We start from the raw sequence: 21,310 nt of genomic DNA, 5'->3' as shown, positions 1-21,310 counted from the left end.
TGTATCCGCAGCTGCGGAAACAGGCGGGGTACTTCACCATTGGGCGGCTTTTCCTGCGGGAACAGATGGCGTACTGCGCGTAAGGTCTTCATCTCTCTGAGCATGGTGGGTCCTGCGGAACCAGTTGGTCTTTGAGCAGACGTCACTCTTCAAGGTGAGTCTTGCGGGTCCAACTGGGCCCTGCTGGGACCTACCTCTTTAGAAGTGAAGACGGACGACAATGAGTTGGTGGTGGTGCGTGGCTTCAGAAAAGAGAAAGAAAAAGAAGGTGGTTTGCATGTATGATGTCATGTCACATAAGACAAATTTTGACAATAAGGCGTGCCACGCCAGCATCAGACTAACGGGGTTAAGCTTCTGTTAGCCGCGGACCGTTGGAAACAGATATGACTTAAGTTGGGACCGTCAACAACCAACTCGTTAGTTGAGACTGTTATTTGCCAATGGTCCATTGTTTGAATTATTTAGACCAATTTTCCTTTAATTAAACATGCCGACCCACTAACCTATTTGATTTGATTAACCCAACCTTTACAACCCACCAACCAGATTACTACCCGTCAACTCATTTGACATTTGTAGACTTTAGATAAGTGGGTTAAACGAGACGTGTTCGAGAGTTACACGAATTTAAGTGTGTGCGAGTTAGATTTGCATGAATAATAATATGGATGGTGTTCGGATTAAACAGTTGACACCCCTTGTTTGCTGATATTTTTACCAATATCCAATAGAAGTCTAATTTTAGTGTCAACACCACCACTAGAAGTAAACAATTGCATTTTCAGATTAAAAAAAGACAGGATGATTTACCACAACTGAAAAAGCTATACATATAACATACTCCCAACGTTACAAGACGGTTAATGAAGGTTTTAAGTCCAAATGGTACCGTTGGCATAGCAGTCTTTAAGATGTTGAAGTGCTTGTCGGATAGAATCTTGATCTTGGTTGGAATATTTCAAGCAAATGAGGCGCTGAACCACTCGATATGTCATCTGAATACCTTCATATTGCTCATTGTTCGCTTCCTTCATCTTCACTTCCAGTTTATTAAATAACAAAATTATCAGCAAATACCTGCATGCATGCACGAGTCGAGACAATCATAACAATGAGTTATGAGACACGTTCACCTTCTCTGTAATCCTTGAGGTGATATTTCTGGCAGTCTCGATAACTGAACTTGGTAACCCTGCAACTCCTGCTAATAAAAGCCCATAATGTGGCACATGCTTTGATCCGTCTTTCAGCTCAAACTGTTAATGTAGATCAAGTTAGAAACACATATATAAACAGAGATATGAAAATGTACACACACGGACACGGTTAAGGTACCTTGAAATCCAATCGGTTGTTTCTCACTTCAACATCAAAGTGAAGAATCTTTACATTTGGATACATGGTGGCTAGTGCTAATAGCTTTTCCATATGTGTGGCAAATATTGTGTAACTGAAACCAAATAACAAGCAATCTTTCAAGTAATTTGGAAATCATAACGTAATAGCTCTAGCATCAGATACGTGGCTTACGCTTTGAGTGCTAATAGTTTTTCACAGCAACTCCACGCTATTGCAAGACCATCAGAGGAAGATGTAGCCCTGCCTAAGTCATCCATCACAACAAGACTCCTGTTACAAATTTATCAAACATGTTACATATTTGCATGAGTAAATCGCCAACTTATTTTGATGATATCAGTATAAATATACCTTTCAGTGATATTCTGCAAGATAAAAGCCGTCTCTTTCATCTCTGTCATGAACTGCAAAATCAGATTTGTTTATCATTAATAACGTAATTCCTGATGATTTGCAACGTTACTAGATTTCAAGGATGCAAGTGCTGTAAAACTTGTGTCAAATTAAGTAACCTGGTCAGTAAAAGGTGAGGAAGTAATTTAGTATTTAGTAGTTACCGTGCTGGAATTTGATTCAAGATTATCAACTGTGCCCATCCTTGTAAAAACACGATCAACCACCCTTAGAGTTGCAAAACGGGCAGGAATGTAGCAACCAATTTGAGCAAGAATGACAATTAGACATATTTGTTGAAGGTATGTACTTTTTCCACTCCTGAAGAAAACAATATATAGTTGTTATACTTGAGCTATAGAATACATCGAAATTATATTTATTAATTTCTCACATGTTGGGGCCCATGACAATCACCATGTTTGAAGCCTCTGAAAGAAAGATATTGTTGGGCTGCAATAAATGAAAAAGAAAACATCAAATATATGCTCTAAAGCACATAAATTAATTCATGAAAGAAAGGAGTATGACTTACAACAAATTCATTGTGCACACTTTCGAGTATAGGGTGTCTTCCAGCATCAATTGCCAGTGGTCCATTCTCTATCAGAAAATATTATAAGCCAAGCATTTATGTTAAACATTCTGGGGCTAACAAATAGAAAAGGCATCATTAAAAAATAAAAATACTTGCCTGTGAAATGAGGCCGGGTGTATCAATCTACAGGCTTGGTTGAAATCATGTGAGCAAATGAATTAACAATCATATCCAACAAGTATAGAATCTCAGCTAGCAAGGTGAGCACAGAGACATCCTCCCGTATTGCATCCATTAAGGCTGCAAATTGATGAAAGGAAAATAACATCTGGAAAGTGTTTCCACAATATAACCAACAAATGACAAGTGAGCATATATAGCAGTTATTAACATTCTCATGTGTTTCATGAAGGAAACGAAAGATGATTCAACATGAAATTACAGTACAATCCAATCTATATAAAACAAAGATTACTGTATACACTGACCTTCCAGACAAAGTTCTGTATGTATATAACATTCTTTGGCTGCAGACTTGTTTCTTGCATTTAACTACAGATTTGAGGCAACAATATGTATTAAGCAAAAACATAGTTTTATTTATAATCAGTTTTATATCAAAATAAAACTATCAATTGATGATAATGCTCACAGATGCAAGATCCAGAGTTGAGCAATGCACACTATTCCCATGCTTTATAACCTAAAATTTATCTCAAAGGCACATACACACATAAGAAAAACGACTGAAAGATACTAAAGACATGAAGAAGTATCTTTTTGCTACCTGGATGAACTTGCTGGGAAGCTTTCCCTGTATGTCCTTCTGAGGGATACTGAAGTAAAACCCGTGTCTGTTATTAAATGGGATTTTCAAATTCGGTAGCTTGAAATCTTCAGGTATTTATTTGCAAGGTTGTGTATAGCTGTACATATTAACCAATAAGAGGTTGCATATTACACCAACTAGAGCTGAGATCATTCAGTAAGATAGATCACCTTCACTGGTGTCACAGAATGATCTTCGTGCTATATCCAGAAATCCATCAATTCCGGCCTTCACAGCAAAACACTCAACAAAAGGAACCCGTGCATGAAGTACATCCTCATCAATCACATCCCCAATTCTGAAATTACAATATATTTTAAGAAATAAAGTGAACTTCAGGTCTTTATAAGGTAATGATGAAACAAACAAATTACTTTACCTTTTCCTTATAGAAGCATATTTTTCATTCTCACATACAGATTTGTATATATTTCCAAGAAGAAAGCTCTTTGCATCTTTCAATACCTAAAAGACCAATTAAGGTAATATATATATAACTATGAATTGATCTATAGTTTGAGCATACAAATAAAAGAGTTTATGTATGGACCGTTGAAAGAAGTGGCAAGGCATCCAGAGCTGTTTTAAGAACAATAATGCTTGATATTAGAACCTGGCTCTTTCTAGCATTATCAATGCCCACGACTTCATTAGTAACTTTCTTTGGCTTAAAACAGAAGTTACAGAGGACCCTGTCTGAATGTAAACAAGAATAAGTACATCACTTGAAACTAATAAGTCTTTCAGCATTATACTTGAAGCTTTCTACAATATGCACTAACCAGTTTCTTTTGGAAACTTTCGAAGAGCCTGTGACAGCCCAAAAAACAGTTGCTCATTGGTCATCAATTCATCCTAGAGTTGAGCAGGGATTATCAAGTTAATACATTATCTTCTGGACAGTGTGAAGATAGACAATAAGAAGCACCGACCAGGCAATCAAGCCGAGCTTTGATAGTTTCTATATCTTTCAAAGGTTGCAAGAGATTGGCACGAAGAAGTCTAGTCCTGCACCAAATTAATGGATAAAACCAAAGAAGTTACACACAGTTTATGTCCCATGGGTATAATATGCCACCCTCAAAATGAGTTTCAGGCATACAACCTTTGACAAGCAAGCTTATCAAGCAAATAGCGCTAGGAGGCATTCTGGTCATTTCTATACTATGTTTGCAGGTGTTTTTTAAAGTGTGAAAACTCATAACTAGTTTTCTGATTCTTCACAATAGGAAAGGCAGAGAAAATGGACATATCACATAATATTTATATGACAACCAAGATAATCCATGAAAAGGTGAATGATGTCAATATGATGTGAGATCAGTGTATTGATAGTGTACCCTCCAGTAGTTCTTGTTGACTTTAGAGTCTGAAATAAACTTCCCTTTTTGTTGCTTGAGCCCAATAGTGTAGAATGCAGTGGCTCTATAATCTCCAAGTTGTGAACACTATCAAACAGATAAAATGCCATTACCGTAATTATAATAATGGTTTAGTTGTAAGTTTGATAGGCTTCGAAAGACTACAAAATATGGAAACATTACCTAGTTGCATCAATACTCATATGGTCAAATGATCCATTAAAAGTCACCTGAGGGATGAATAAAGATGGTAGAAAATAAGAAATAGTAGAAGAGAAAAGGTCACCGTGAGAAGAAACTAAATGACTTACTAATAGTGAATGATTCATAACAATGATTCCTTTCTCTGCTTCAATCCTGTGTAAAGCAGATTCACAACATATATACATAAACCGGTTATGATAAATACAAATAGATATCTTGATCTGATTAAATTTCATAAAACTAATGGTACCACTTGATAGTTGCTGCAGCAGCAGCCAAGCAGAGATAATATTGCTTGTAATAAGTATCCAAACCAAGTGCAGAAGGTTCTTTAGCAGCTAAATTTTTTACCAGCACAGCGCCCTTCAAAAACACATGCATAAGTACTAAAAATACCAATAATATCATGTATAACTATTGAGAAATGCAATACAATTGAATATTACTAGCATTACCCTTGTATCATCAAAGCAACCACGAACCATAGTTACCTGCAAATATTAACATACGCCAAAAACCTAAATCTCCAAATCACAAACTAAACAAACAAAACAACAATTTACACAGAACAGATATTACCTTCCGAATCGAGGAATAAAACTTATCAACCAATTCACACACTCCAACCATGCCATCAGGCGTTAGCTTATTCGGAGGAACAATAATCACTATCGGATCGTAAAAATGCAGCAGTGTCTTTGTGTTCTGATACGAACTACTAGTTTCAATATATTCCGAAAGGTGAAGTGAAGCTGATCTCAAGTCAAAAGCAGCCACTCCAACCTTACAATAAGATAATATATGCGGTTAACATATTCCGAGTCTATTCATATTCTGTCTAATAGGTAGGGCTGTTCAAAAAGTTCGAGACTAGCGGCTCCCTCGAAAATAGCTCGAATCTAAACGAGCCAGCTCGGCTCAGATATATTTCTAAACGAGCCGAGCTTGAGCTAGGGTTGGCTCGGCTTGTGCCTCTGTCTTGGCTCGGTTTGTTGGCTCATTTAGATTAAACCATAACTTTTAGTATATTAAAATAATAATAATAGCACACCAAAATAAGAAAAAATAAATAAACGTGATACATATATTGTGTCACTCAAGCTTTATAAAAAAGAATAAAAATAAAAATACTAATAATAAAAAATTTTAACGCGAGCCGAACTCGAGCTTGATTTTTCAGCTTGATATAGTTAACGAGCTGAGCTCGAGCTTGATTTTTCAACTCGATATGTTGTAAACAAACCGTTACCGAACTCGAGCTTGATTATTCAGGTCGACATAGTTAACGAAGCAGCTCATTAAGTTCGAGACGAGCAACTGATACAAATCGCTGTTAAGACACATCGATAATGTTTAATACACAATTATACGTATCTTCTACATCGTAGCCCTAATTCCAACGCAGATTCAAGTGCATATACATATTACATATTTACATACACATATATCTATATCTACAGATTCATATACACAAATTAACACAGGTATAGTTATAATTAATACCTCCTTTGCTCGATTCTCGATGAGTCCGATCACGAAGCTTGATCGTTCTCCAGTCTCGTCTTCCATTTCTGGTTCCAACGTTATGATTTATGAATGCGATGCGCGCCAATTTTATACTCGAGACGAGACTCTACGTGCATTAATGACTTGTACATGTTATAGTTATACTTGTACAATGCTTAATAACACTAGGCGTTAAGTTTTGAACATGTTAATAGTTATAACTGGACTGGTAACTAATATGTTTCTTTTAAACGACGACTCACATTTTCTGTATTACTTCTACATTACACATTTATTAACAGTTTGAACCCACGCTATTCGAAAAGACAAAACATTATACAACTTTTTAATACCACTAGATCAAAGGCCTTTTAGTTTGATAACTAATATGTGAATAATATAAAAAATTATAAGTAATTAAATATTAGGTGTCTTTTCTTTCATAAGAATGTCATATAAAGATATTTTAACTGAATATGATATAAAACAATGAAAAAACAACTTCAAACATCTTTCAACACAATATTATATAAAAAGTAAAACTAGAAGTAACAGCTTATTTTGAAAACAATTTAGAGCAATCGCATAAGATCTTTTCTCTCTCTCCAGATGTATCTTACAAGTATTATGTATAAGTGCTTATACAGTTCTTACATTAAATTATGCACCATTCTGAAGTACTAAATATTTATTTGTGGAATGGTGTAATTTTCTTAACATTTGGCAATGTTTTTCAGATGATATCATACATCTCATTCATGGAATCTTTCCCAAGCATTCATGTCCTGTATATAAGCGAAACCCGAAAGAAAAAAAAACGGGTATCTTATAAGCTAAATCGCTTAGTAGGTAGACATTTGACCGAAGTTGACCCGGCAAGTAGCCACAATGATTAAACCAGTCTCAATTTACATACATCTTGTGCAGTAAGTAAACATCAGCATGATGTTGGTAAATTTGATATTATCTACCATAGTCTCTTTAATCGATCATATGCACATTGTATTCGGTGCTTCTCTTCGATCTTCAAGTTGTATCCTTCATCAGACTACATAAAACAATCAAACCATCACAATCTAATCAAATAATAATATTAACCCAAGTTCCAACATGACACGATAACTTCAAATGACAACTTACAGATAAACGGCTTACCATTACTGTGAATATATTTTGCAGTATGTTGTCGGTTTCTTTCTTGTAACACTGTAATATTTTCCAAACTCTAGCATCCTCATTCATCAGCAGGAAGATATCGACAACCGCAAGTATCCTGACCAAATGGTCAATCGTAACAGCTTGACCGTTTTGACCATCAAAAGTTAGTGAATCGTTTCCCAATAAGAAAGATGACATCCCATTCAACACAGGAATTAAAATCCTTTCACTCCCATAGAACAAAAGGAAACAAGGCAAAATATAATAATGGCTTATGCTCGTGTTAATGGTGTTGCTTAACCCAATATCATCTTCCCCAAAACTCTACATTCAACATAACAAATGTTAAAACCTATTATTCATCATGACAAAGAAACACGAAAATTAAAACATACTTACGGAAACAACATTAATCAAGTATCCTGGAAGCACGTTCCCGAGTTTAAAGATGCTTTGTTCACAAAGTTTTGTGGGCTTTGAGTCAACTGTAATGATCATTCTAAGCAATGCACACGTGTTCTCCAATGATAGTTTATTTGACTGAAAGAACAAAAATTATAGAGTTAATATTCATATAAATCAATGATCATTAGTACAAAACATTTAACAAATAATCGGTATGGTCAACTTACAATCTGGTCAATAACTGCTTTCTCTAGCATCTTAAAGACAAGATGATCATCACCAATTTGATGCAGACAAGAGCAAACGACACTAGTGACAGACCTAAAAAATCCAGAGTTTGATTTCTCACAAATCTCCACACTGAGTGAGCCAGTTTCTGATTATTAAAAAATGCAAGAAGTCTAAACAAAGATCATGTTCACTGGAAAAAAGTAAGAGAAAATGGAAGAAATTGCTTACCAGAAGACACCTGATATCGTGACAGTAATGTGATGAGGAAACTGATATAGTCAGCAATCTGGATATGCCCGGCTGCAAAGGCAGAACTTATAACTTCCAAGAAACGAAACAAGAGAGACGGATCCAGATCATGGGCTGCTTTAAATATGGTATTTGTCAATTGTTGAATAGAGAAACAAATTGTTCTAAAAGAATACTATAATACTCACATAAACAGCAGGCGGTTACCGACTGAAGCAGAGATGAGTCAATGAAAGAGAAGTAATAAAGGCAGCAAATAGAAAGTTCTTGAATCCCTCTTTCAAGCTTCATAAAAGGACCATAGAAAATAACTCCGTCACGGGTACATGTACTGTAAAATTCTCTCAATGAGTATTGCATGTTGTCAAGCTCCTGTGAGTGGGCTCCACGTTGTTCCAAATGAAGTTGAAGGCGCAATACAGCCTGCAAAATTGCAAAATTTCAGAGCAAATTTAAGTGGAAAATGATTTGAAACAATGATTGGCACTTGTTAGTGAACATATACCTTGGTTACTGATGGGTTCTTATCACCCAAACGGGTTAACAATAAAGGAATCTCTCTTATCCAAGGTATCTGAAAGTCTGCAATTTCTGAATCACTTGTGTTTGGGGATACACAAAATGTTTTCTGTAAACCAGATAAAGGAAACTAGTTAACAAAATACAATGTTTCATGGTAAATATAGAGATGTAAGTGAAATAGCTTACAAGAAATAGCATCTCTTCGACTGCTGAAATACAAACTAATTTCATTGGAGACTTTGTATCACATCTTTTGAAAACCTCTGTAAAAGCCTGAAATATGCATCATTCAGAACCTTCAACAGCTACATGAAATAATACAACGGTGAAAAAGGATGTTATATACATATAATGTTAAAAAAAAACCTGAAGAATATGTGATTTCCATGCATTGTCCACTTGAATGACCAGTTTAGGGATGAAAGGAATAAGTGAAAGGGAATGCTTCTGGAAAAATGCTCTGCCAGAATGCACTACCTGCAAAAAAAAAAACGCATATTATGTCGGCTTCCATGGCTCGTTTAACAAATATTCATTTGGTAAATTTCTCATGACATAACGATTACATAGATATGCCTCAATGTGCATACCTTCTCAGACAATGCATCTACAATGAACACCAGGAATTTATCAAGAAACGTGGATGGGCGAGCTGACCAATCATATAAGCAAAAAAAGATCTCTGAAACTATTACATTCATCGTAAAAAACCTATTTTCAACCTGCAATGCACACAAGGTTTAGGCAATTAAATTAAAAGGTGAACAGAAAAATACCAACAAAACAAGGAAACATATATATACCTTCTCTGACGACTGGTGTGTGGGACTAAGGGGAAACACAACAAATAACTTCTTCAATAGCTTTTGCAACACATCTAAATCACTTCTACTCTTCCCATAAACAAAAAACTTGACAACAAGATCTATACTTTTCAGTATAGAAACCACACAATCAAAGGATTGTGTTTCCATTGTCAGACATGTGGCATAAAATCCTGGAGACCGCCAACTAATATAGGCAAAAGGCCCTTCAATTCCTTTTCAATTAAAGCACACCCTATTTCAAAAGTAGAGTGAAAACCAACATGTAAGCATACATATAAAGAATAAAAGACAAAAATGTAACTAGAGAAATTAAGCTATTATTATAAAACAAAATTGCAGATAAAAGAACATTATGAATATTAACAATTATACATACAATATCCAAAATTTCACTTTCCAGAATGATCTTCATGTACTTCAGACTCAAAAGCATGCAAAATTCTTCGATCAGCAACAGCACAAGGAAGTACATTTTCAGTTGATGAGTTTTTATATGTCTTATTACACGACAACAGAGATAGACACTATGCCAAACCAGCAAGAACACTCTTAAGGTTTCCCTTGTCTTGCAAATTAAACTGATTCTTCTGCAACATCTCTTTGTAATGTTGGATGATCTGTAGATGAAATACCAAACTTATTAACATATTCTTTTATATGTAAAGTTAAATATAGAAAAAAAATACCTGTCTAGCAAACATGGAGAATGACACGGGGTAGTTCTGGACAATGAGGTCAAGAAACTTAAAAGCCATCAAACGAACGTCAACTGTCAAATGTGTCATTGCATTGAATACATATGCCATCATCAAAGATACGAAAGTTCCCTGGTTATCCTAAAAAAGTTAAAAACAAAAATAAAATACACAGACAATAAACATATGTCAATAGCTAAAAGGAAGAATATGCTAAGCATAAGCAGGCTTCTAATCACCTCTTTACAAGCAGAAAAAATAACTGTCTTTAAAAGTTGATAAAGGTTCTCGCGCACAGTTTTGTCTTCATCACTCATGCGCTCACGCAGTTTTTCAATAACAGGGAGTTTGTGCATTTTCAGTTCTGATGGATGATTGAGGAAGATCTCCCTAATACCGATCAATGCATCTTGAATGAATAACAGCTAGTGTTAATACTTTGTTTAGCTTTGAAGAGGTAGGTCCCAGCAGAGCCCAGTTGGACCCGCAAGACTCGCCTTGAACAGGGACGTCTGCGCGGTTGGACCCGCAAGACTCACCTTAAACAGGGACGTCTGCGCAGTTGGACCCGCAAGACTCACCTCGAAGAGAGACGTCTGCGCAGTTGAACTCGCAAGACTCACCTTAGAGGGACGTCTGCGCAAAGACCAACTGGATCCGCAGGACCAACCATGCTCAGAGACGTGACGTCCTTACGCGCAGTACGCAAGCTGTTCCGCAGGAAAAGCCTCCCAATGGTGACGCACTCCGCCTGTTCCCGCAGCTACGGATACTAGCCATCAGGGAAGGCTACCCGCACAGCAAGGCTACACGCACAAGGCACTAACTCTCAAATAATTCAGTAATGTCACCTGAAGAGGGAATGAGCAAGCCGGGAATACTCCCGCCCAAAGCCGGGAATTCTCCCGCCCAAATGAGCCAGTCTGTACGCTACTGGAGGACCTTTTGTACTATACCTGCCAAGGTATGGACAAAAGATCTGACCAAAGCTGCGACAGCTCACTGACAACAGTACGACGAGCAGCACGCTCTAGTACTTAATGTCACTATCAGCCGCTGCCTACTCACCAACCCTTGTCGTGGCACGTGCATAGCCTGCAGTTGGTGGAAAAGGAATAGTACACAGCCGGCCATGTCACTATCAGCCGCTGCCTACCCACCAACCACCAGCACGGCACGTGCGTAGCCCACAGTTGGTAGAAAAGGAATATAATACAGCCGGCTGTACCTTCTTGGACACCTACCTTCGGCTATAAATACTCCAACACCTTGGAACGGTATGATCATCTTCTCTCTAGCTATTTCTCTTAATATACACTTATATTCAAGAGCAATCTAGTCTGATTCTCACGCCGGAGGGTGGTCACAAGGAGGTACCCCCCCTTCTCAGTGACGAGCTCACGGTGTCTGTTTTGCAGGTCATCAGAAGAATAACCATCTTTGCCGGACCTAACCCTCGTGGGAAACATCTATTTAACCCCCAGATTATCCGTAATCTGCCGGGGTCGATTAGTGTTTCTTCATTGGCGCCATCCGTGGGAAAAAACCTAGAACTAATTCTTTTTCAGTTTTTTCAAAACTTCTGGAAAGATGGTTAACGTTACTCCGGTCCCGAGGCCAGCGAGTGACCAAGAAACCCCGGTAATCACAACCCCAGCTACTGGGAGGAACACCGGCGACTACACAAATTTTACGAACACTACCCCGGTTACTCAAGTCGGGGCAAGTGCGGTAAATTTTACGAACACTACCCCGGTTACCCAAGCCGGGGCAAGTGCAGTAAACAATCATCCCCTGAGATTCATTGATACCCAGGTGGAAAGACAACGGACGAGGCTCCCCCACCAAACACTTGAACAAGTTAAAGCGTGGGCGGAAGCACGTCAGAAGGAATTCCAAGCTGAGTTGGACGAACGCTTACGTTCCATCCAACAGGCTGACGAATTTGGAAGCACTCGACAACAGCTCAACATGAGCAGTGAGTGCGAGTACTCGGACGATGATCGGGAGGAATCCGACACCGACGCAAACCCTCACCATAGGGCGAAAGGGAAGCGTAAGGAAACGGACTTCCAACCGAGAAGGAATTTCGAAGAAACCTTCAAACCAAGGAACGCGGGAGGAAACCCACGTGACTTCTCCAAAACCTTTAGACCAACTGCTGCAAATGCGGGAACGTCCAAGTTTGCAAGGGACATTGCAGAAGCAATCGCCCCGAGAAGTGCCAAACAGATGTCCAACATCGGCACTTATGATGGTATATCCGACCCAGACGATCATTTGAACAGATTCATAGCGGGGGCAACCGTCAGCAACTGGACGGAACCCACGTGGTGTTATATGTTCCAGATGACGCTGGTTGGAGCAGCCAGAGCGTGGTTTGACCGTCTACCGGTCCACCACATCTACGATTGGGCGGACTTCCGGCAGAAGTTCAGCCAACACTTCAGTCAACAAAGAAAGTATACCGAAGAGCAATGGACGATCCTCAACTGCATCCGAGAGGAAGATGAGTCTTTACTAGACTTCATCACGCGCTTCAATTCAAAGAAGCTAAGTCTGGGCACTATTAGCGAAGATCTTGTTCGCGCTGCTTTCATCCAGGGCGCGAAGGACCCAGAGCTCATCCGCACCTTAACGGGTAAAGACGGCATGCCATCCACGTGGGATGCCATCATGACAGCAGCTAAACGCTTCGCGGAAACGAAAAAGCAACTGGGTAGAGACCTTCCCCAGAGCACAAACCTCTACACCCAGAAAACAAGAGAAAACAACGTCCTCACCGCCCGACTAAACAAAAAGAGGAAGCTAGGTGTAACACCCCGACCAAAGGCGGATTATACATCGGGGCGCCACATATTGTTTCATTACTCGTGACACTATTGGGTGTCAATATTTAATAAATACATTCATTCGCGCACGCGCAAAGTAAACAAGATAACATAAATCATCATAAATCAATATATTATAAATCATAATATTCGAACAGCAAAAACTTGTCTTGATACATTTTAATCTAGGTCCAAAATAAAGAAAACTTCCTACGTGTCCACAAGCTCCAAAACAGCTACTGCAAACCTGAACATGTGTTAAAATAAACGTCAAACACTTGCGTGTTGGTGAGAAATCAAGTTTAATAGATAATAGATAACAATAAATCTGCGCGCAACACGTGTATGTCTGGTGTTTAACAAGGGTGCAATCAGATTGTGATCAAGCCTAAATAGATCATAGCTCATAGTTCATAGTTCAATCCGTGCTCCCAAATGAGCACAAAAATGAGAAAACATCTGTGCAAGTGTAAACAAAGAAAACCGTAAACGATAGGTCTCCCGTGTTCATCTAATGGATCCATGAAAACTGCGGAATAGGCCGAACAAAGCGGTTAATGATACACACATACAAATAACAGCCAAGTAAACGTCCTCAACACATGGGATACTGCGCGACTAAGGTTCATAAACAAGTTTAAGACTCTAAGTTTGTACGAACACATGAACATCCCAAAACATTAAAAATAAAAAGGGATTAGGTACGAGATTACTCACATGATAAACGATGCGGTGTAAGATAAAGCAAGAACCAACTTTAAACAAGCACAAGTTAACCTATAAACAAGATTATTGTTTTAATGATTTGTTTTAAGTCTTGATTACAAGTTAGCATAATTAATAAGTAAATTATTATATATAATATGTTACCGGAAAAGCAGGACAGAACAGGGAGGAAGACGGAGGCAAAGAGAGAGGAGACGGCAAAGGGAGAACAACGGCAAGGAGCAAGAGAGAACAGGAGAGTTTAAGTGCTTTGTGTGTGTAGTGTTAGGAAAAATACATTATTATTTATAGAGAAACCCTAGGGAACACAATCCCTAGAAAAAGGGGAAAAGATCTCAAAAAGCAAAAGATTCCAAAAGCAAAAGATATCAAAAGATATGGCAGCTGCAGGGGCAAGATAAAGCTGACAGGGAACAGTAAACAGGCATGGGCGGGTCAGATAAAGGTACTGGTCAAGCATGGAAAAAGCAGATCTCAAAAGATAATGTCAGTCACTTTTTCTGCCAACCAATGGGGTTGGTGCGCATGCTGCGCCAAAAGTGGCTTTTCAGACATAAGATAGGTCAGGTTAGGTCAACAGCACAAAGATATGATATCAAAAGCAAACAAGCAAGTTAAAACAGAAGAAAAGATAAGTCTAGCGCGAGAAAGCTGCGCGCGAGAAGGCTAAGGCACGCCGCGGGAAGAATCACATTTCTTAGCGCGCCGCGGGAAGAATCACATTTCTTAGCGCGCCGCGGGAGGAACTACAATTCCTAGCGCGCCGCGGGAAGAACTATAATTCTTCGCGCGTCGAGGGATGAACTACGATTCTTAGCGCGCTGCGAGAACTACAAATCCTTAGCGCGTCGCGGGAAGAACTACCGTTCTTAGCGCGCTGCGAGAAGAATTACAATTCTTAGCGCGCTGCGAGAAGAGTTCGTCTCGCGTATCGCTGGAACAGATGGTCTTCACGCAGGCTTCCTTGAAAGGAGTCTGGCGCGTGGAGCTGCGCAGACAACCTTAGGCGGGAAGAAACAAAGGACAAGGAGAGGAGAAAAAGAAGGAACCAAGGCTTAAGGGCGGGACGGCGACAAGAGGGAAAAGAAGGCGGAAAGAGAGAAGGAAGAGGGACGGGACGGCGGAAAGAAAGAGAGAGAAAGAGGCGGGAAGGAAAATATATTATTATTATTAAAAGTAAAATATAAGTATAAATAAATATTAAATCATAAAAGAAAGAGATCGGATCGGAGAAACGGGTACCTGGGTCGGGTCGGATCGGGTCAGATGTCACAGTCTCCCCTACTTTAAGAAATTTCGTCTCGAAATTTATCTCGAAGTAGGTTGCGCAGAGAACAGGTGCGGGTACTTGATCTTCATTTGATCTTCCATTTCCCATGTAAACTCGGCTCCGCGCTTGGACTCCCAGCGAACTTTCACGATAGGGATACGACTGCGCTTGGTTTGCTTAACCTCGCGATCCATAATCTCAACAGGCTTCTCAACGAAATGCATAGTTTCATCAACTTGAACCTCATCAAGTGGAATGTGAAGGTTCTCGTCAGCTAAACACTTCTTAAGATTGGATACATGGAACGTTGGATGCACATTACTGAGCGCGGGCGGCAGGTCAAGTCTGTAGGCAACTTTTCCCACACGCGCGAGAATCTTAAATGGTCCAACATATCGAGGGGCAAGCTTACCTTTCTTCCCAAAGCGGACAACACCTTTCCAAGGCGACACTTTGAGGAGAACAAGATCACCAACTTGAAATTCGAGAGGCTTTCGCCTGCGATCTGCGTAACTCTTCTGTCGGCTTCTGGCAGTCAGCAGATGATCACGGATCTTGGCGATTTTATCGGTTGTCTCTTGAACAAGTTCGGGTCCTGTGATTTGAGTTTCACCCACTTCGCTCCAACAAATCGGGGAGCGGCACTTACGACCGTAAAGTGCTTCAAATGGGGCCATACCAATACTGGAATGATAGCTGTTATTATAAGAGAACTCAATCAAAGGCAGGTGTGAATCCCAATTACCTCCAAAATCAAGAACACAAGATCGGAGCATATCCTCAAGAGTTTGAATAGTTCGCTCAGACTGTCCGTCAGTCTGAGGATGATATGCCGTACTCATGTCCAAGCGAGTTCCTAGCGCAGATTGGAGAGATTTCCAAAAGCGAGATATAAAACGGCCATCGCGATCGGATATGATGCTCAAAGTTGTACCATGGCGGCAGACAATTTCCTTGACATAAAGCTGCGCGAGCTGCTCAACACGGTAGTTTTCACGAATGGGCAGAAAGTGAGCAGACTTAGTCAAACGATCCACTATTACCCAAATGCTATCATGTTTGCTTGCTGTCAAAGGTAACTTGGTAATGAAGTCCATCGCTATACTTTCCCATTTCCACGTAGGAATTTCTGGTTGTTCGAGCAAACCAGATGGGCGTTGGTGTTCAGCTTTTACCTTAGAGCAAGTCAGGCATCTAGCTACGAACACAGCAATATCCTTTTTCATACCGGGCCACCAATAAGTAATGCGCAAATCCTTGTACATCTTATCAGCGCCAGGATGAACGGAATACCGAGATTTGTGCGCTTCACTCAGGATATCAGCGCGAAGATTCTCATCAAAGGGAATCCAGATGCGATTAAGATAACAGAGAATTCCACTCAGATTAGGGACAAAGTGCGTTTCCGCGCCACACGCTAACTCGGCGCGAAGGTTACCATTACTGATGGATGCGCGCTGCGCGTCACGAATGCGCGATTCAAGGTTGCTTTGGATCGGCGCGAAGTGAAGCTGCGTGCGCGGCAAGATACAGTTAAGCTGGCAGGGTTTTCGGCTGAGCGCATCGGCTACCACATTAGCCTTACCAGGATGATACCGGATCTCACAATCGTAATCGCTGATGAGTTCGTTCCATCGGCGTTGCCTCATGTTAAGTTCCTTCTGATCAAAGATATGCTGAAGGCTTTTATGGTCAGTGTAGAGGATACACTTAGTACCATAAAGGTAGTGTCTCCAGATCTTCAAGGCAAATACCACTGCGCCTAGTTCGAGGTCGTGAGTTGTATAATTCTTTTCATGAATCTTAAGTTGCCTTGATGCGTAAGCGATAACCTTGCCTCGTTGCATAAGAACACAACCGAGACCTTGGTTGGATGCATCGCAATACACGACAAAATCTTCATTACCCTCAGGTAGCGCAAGGACAGGAGCTTCACACAACAAACGCTTGAGCGTCAGAAAGGCTTCTTCTTGCTTCGAGCCCCAAATATATGGTTTACCTTTGTGCGTTAGAGCTGTTAAAGGCAAAGCGATTTTCGAGAAGTTCGAAATGAAGCGCCGGTAATAACCAGCTAAGCCCAGAAAGGAACGGATTTCGGTAGGAGTGGATGGCGTAATCCAGTTCTTGATTGCTTCAATTTTGGATGGGTCGACATGGATACCCATCTTGTTAACAACATGGCCAAGAAACTGTACTTCATCCGACCAAAATTCACACTTGGAGAGCTTAGCATAAAGCTGCTCGGTTCGAAGCTTTTGCAACACCAACCGAAGATGTTGCTCATGCTCGGCCTTGGTCTTAGAATAAATCAGAACGTCATCGATAAACACAATCACGAATTTATCCAAGAAAGGCCTACACACCCGATTCATTAGATCCATGAAAACGGCGGGTGCGTTGGTTAAACCGAAGGACATGACCAAGAATTCAAAATGGCCATAACGAGTTCGAAAAGCAGTCTTCGGAACATCTTCATCGCGGATGCGCAACTGGTGATAGCCAGAGCGGAGATCAATCTTGGAGAAACAAGAGGCACCTTGGAGTTGATCAAAGAGGTCGTCAATACGCGGTAAGGGATACCGGTTCTTAATGGTGAGTTTGTTCAACTCGCGGTAATCGATACACATGCGAAACGAACCATCTTTCTTTTTAACGAACAACACCGGAGCACCCCAGGGCGAAGAGCTAGGGCGAATGAATCCTTTAGCAGTCAACTCTTGAAGTTGGCTTGCCAATTCTTGCATCTCAGCGGGTGCAAGACGATAAGGAGATTTGGCTACGGGGGAAGCACCAGGGACAAGATCAATACGGAACTCGACTTCACGAGCGGGAGGGATACCAGGAAGATCATCAGGAAAAACTTCAGGGAAATCACGCACAACAGGGATATCGCGAAGCTTATTCTCTTCAGCAGGTTTAACCACATGTGCTAAGAATGCAATACACCTTTTCCGCATGAGCCTTCGGGCTTCGGCGCAAGACATAAGTTTAAGACCGCGGGAGGGTTTTTCGCCGTAGATATGAAGATCACCATTTTCTCGAGGTATGCGAATCATCTTCTTGGCGCAAATAACTTCGGCGCGATTATGCGTAAGCCAGTCCATACCAATGATAACATCAAAGCTTCCAAGGGGCATGGGGATGAGGTCGATCAGGAAATCGTTTTCGTTAAGGTTAAGCGTGCAATTTTTAATCACTGAGTTAATTAAAACAGTTTCGCCATTAGCCAATTCAACTGAAAAATTTTCTTTTAAATCGCTGCGCGGTCGCGCAAGCTTCTGCTCAAACGCGCGAGAAATAAAACTTCGATCGGCGCCAGTATCAAAAAGTACAGAAGCATAAAATCCGTTAAGCAAAAATGTACCATTAACTACGTCATTATTCGCTTGCGCTTGGTGCGCGGTTATGTTAAAAGCTCGTCCGCGCGTCACTTGGTTCGAAATCTGGTTCACCGGATTCGCTTGCGTAATCTGAACTTGTAGTCTCGGGCACGCGTTCCGGAAATGACTGGGATCACCGCAGTTAAAGCACGATCTGGGTCGTGGGTTTTGGTAGGTTGGTTGTGGGTTCTGCGGGTAGACTGGTGGTATTGGCGCAATTGGATTGGCGGGAGGGACTCTACAGTATTCGGCTGAGTGACCAACGCGGCCACATCGGTTACATTGTCGACACGGGGTCTGAGTTGGGTGGTGAAGTCTACAGGTTGGGCAAAAGGGTTGGGTTCCTGTGTAAGGTTTCTTAGGAGGCAGGGCAGGGAGTGCGGGATTGGTTAAGGCATAGTTGTGGACTATAGGGGGAGTTGGGTAGGCTGATAGTGGGTTAGGCGTGTAAACTGGAGGTTGGTAGGTGGGTTGCTGGACTATGGGCGGGCTGGTAAGCGCATAGGCTTTGCGCCTGCGCTTGAGGTTGTTACGGTTTGAGGGTTCGGGTTTGGTTTCTGTTGGTTCAGGGGCAGTCTTGGTGGGTTTAGTCTTCTCAGCTCCCCGCAGGAACAGGGTTCCTGCTCTGACATGGTTGTCGCTGAGCACAGCGGCCAACTCAATGGCGTCAGAGAGGGTTGCTGGGTTTCTGGCCCATACAGAATCTTGAATTTCCATGGGGAGACCCCCAAGGAATTTCTCGATGGCTCGGCGGGAAGGGGTAACAAGGTGAGGGACAAGCAGGCTTAGTTCATGGAAACGCGTCGCGTACTCGCGCGCTTCGCCACTGTACTGCTTAAGATTCCAAAATTCTTCTTCCAGGCGCTTAACTTCGTTGGGAGGGCAGAATTCTCGCGTCAGAATTTCTTTGAATTCCTCCCAGGGCATGCTAGAAGCAGCTTCTGCGCCACGCGCATGAGCTACTCCATTCCTCCATGTAAGCGCTCTAGATTCCAGGACACTGGAAGCATATAGGGTTCGTCTGTCTGAGGGGCATTGGGTGTGGAGGAAAGTGTTTTCAATCTTCTCGAGCCATTGGAGCATCACGGTGGCTCCTTCAAGACCTGTGAACTTTGGAGGGTTACCCGCATTAAAGGACTTAATGTTATAACTGGAGGTATTAGCATTGTTTTGGTTTAAGGCTTGGGCTATTGCGGCGGCCATTTCCTGGGAACGTTGCAGCGAACGTCTGCGCGAGGCTTCTCTCCTCTGATGACGGCGAGATAGCGGAGGCATTCTATAAAAGTTTTAATTTTTGTTAATATCTTGGTTTTAACGCAAAGTATAACCTCGAAAAGCTTGGTTTCACGGAGTCAGTTACTGTCAAAAGTTAAAGTAAAATAAATGACCCTAAATGCAGACTTAATAAAGGTAACAAATTCGAATCAAGAATCGACAATTCATGTATCACCATGACTTTCCGAATTCCCAATTTAAAATATACGAGCAAACGAGTATTGGAGATTGACGATTCATGTATCACCATGACTTTTCAATCTTCAATATAAAACATACAAGAAAATGAGTATTGGAGGTTGACAATTCATGTATCACCATGACTTTTCAAGTCTCCAACCTCAGAACATAATCGTAAATGGAAATTGAAAATCAACTATTCATGTATCACCATGACTTTTCGGATTTTCAAATCCAACAAACGAACATGTAAGTAAAATCAATAAAAAATCGAAATTCAACAAAAATCGAAATATCGCGAAATAAAACATAAAATCATATACTGCGCAAGCGCGAGCATATTCATAAATAACGAGTAATTAACAATAAGCGCGCAAACATGAGATTTCTCTCATGCGCGAGAAGGGACTCTTAGGTATTCTAGGCCGTTACGTCTAACCACCTATCCTAAAGTCAACGAGCTCTGATACCAATCTGTAACACCCCGACCAAAGGCGGATTATACATCGGGGCGCCACATATTGTTTCATTACTCGTGACACTATTGGGTGTCAATATTTAATAAATACATTCATTCGCGCACGCGCAAAGTAAACAAGATAACATAAATCATCATAAATCAATATATTATAAATCATAATATTCGAACAGCAAAAACTTGTCTTGATACATTTTAATCTAGGTCCAAAATAAAGAAAACTTCCTACGTGTCCACAAGCTCCAAAACAGCTACTGCAAACCTGAACATGTGTTAAAATAAACGTCAAACACTTGCGTGTTGGTGAGAAATCAAGTTTAATAGATAATAGATAACAATAAATCTGCGCGCAACACGTGTATGTCTGGTGTTTAACAAGGGTGCAATCAGATTGTGATCAAGCCTAAATAGATCATAGCTCATAGTTCATAGTTCAATCCGTGCTCCCAAATGAGCACAAAAATGAGAAAACATCTGTGCAAGTGTAAACAAAGAAAACCGTAAACGATAGGTCTCCCGTGTTCATCTAATGGATCCATGAAAACTGCGGAATAGGCCGAACAAAGCGGTTAATGATACACACATACAAATAACAGCCAAGTAAACGTCCTCAACACATGGGATACTGCGCGACTAAGGTTCATAAACAAGTTTAAGACTCTAAGTTTGTACGAACACATGAACATCCCAAAACATTAAAAATAAAAAGGGATTAGGTACGAGATTACTCACATGATAAACGATGCGGTGTAAGATAAAGCAAGAACCAACTTTAAACAAGCACAAGTTAACCTATAAACAAGATTATTGTTTTAATGATTTGTTTTAAGTCTTGATTACAAGTTAGCATAATTAATAAGTAAATTATTATATATAATATGTTACCGGAA

At 40.5% G+C, this 21,310-nt stretch overlaps 2 protein-coding genes and 1 pseudogene across 3 annotated transcripts; all 3 read right to left on the bottom strand.

Annotated features, from left to right (window-relative positions):
- Nucleotides 1-336: 336 nt before the first annotated feature.
- LOC143625424 (DNA mismatch repair protein MSH4-like) lies at nucleotides 337-6,258 on the bottom strand (annotated as a pseudogene). The gene is made up of 23 exons (XR_013152272.1): nucleotides 6,191-6,258; nucleotides 5,267-5,470; nucleotides 5,143-5,178; nucleotides 4,938-5,050; nucleotides 4,795-4,840; nucleotides 4,667-4,713; nucleotides 4,463-4,570; nucleotides 4,055-4,130; nucleotides 3,905-3,977; nucleotides 3,673-3,818; nucleotides 3,502-3,587; nucleotides 3,293-3,420; nucleotides 3,081-3,219; nucleotides 2,946-2,996; nucleotides 2,782-2,845; nucleotides 2,450-2,593; nucleotides 2,291-2,358; nucleotides 2,150-2,208; nucleotides 1,920-2,076; nucleotides 1,714-1,766; nucleotides 1,534-1,632; nucleotides 1,339-1,453; nucleotides 337-1,259 (listed from the first exon to the last, which is right to left on the bottom strand). The product of XR_013152272.1 is annotated as a DNA mismatch repair protein MSH4-like (transcript).
- Nucleotides 6,259-7,119: 861 nt separating this feature from the next.
- On the bottom strand, nucleotides 7,120-8,565 carry LOC143625423 (uncharacterized). The gene is made up of 5 exons (XM_077095752.1): nucleotides 8,425-8,565; nucleotides 8,216-8,350; nucleotides 7,984-8,132; nucleotides 7,349-7,891; nucleotides 7,120-7,241 (listed from the first exon to the last, which is right to left on the bottom strand). Exons 1-4 carry the CDS (start codon nucleotides 8,525-8,527, stop codon nucleotides 7,736-7,738), a joined length of 543 nt encoding a protein of 180 aa, XP_076951867.1. The 5' UTR covers nucleotides 8,528-8,565; the 3' UTR covers nucleotides 7,120-7,241; nucleotides 7,349-7,735.
- Nucleotides 8,566-8,600: 35 nt separating this feature from the next.
- On the bottom strand, nucleotides 8,601-10,423 carry LOC143625362 (uncharacterized). Its single transcript, XM_077095707.1, has 5 exons — nucleotides 9,349-10,423; nucleotides 9,125-9,235; nucleotides 8,945-9,031; nucleotides 8,768-8,864; nucleotides 8,601-8,659 (listed from the first exon to the last, which is right to left on the bottom strand). Exons 1-5 carry the CDS (start codon nucleotides 9,457-9,459, stop codon nucleotides 8,601-8,603), a joined length of 465 nt encoding a protein of 154 aa, XP_076951822.1. The 5' UTR covers nucleotides 9,460-10,423.
- Between the last annotated feature and the right edge of the window lie 10,887 nt (nucleotides 10,424-21,310).

This window comes from Bidens hawaiensis, unplaced genomic scaffold (genome assembly GCF_021521415.1).
Source record: "Bidens hawaiensis isolate Kalapana, Puna unplaced genomic scaffold, B.hawaiensis_p1.1 tig00004105_1, whole genome shotgun sequence".
Classification (NCBI taxonomy): Eukaryota; Viridiplantae; Streptophyta; class Magnoliopsida; order Asterales; family Asteraceae; genus Bidens; species Bidens hawaiensis.
Note: the sequence above shows the minus strand (reverse complement) of the source record. Positions and strands in the feature narration are given on the sequence as shown.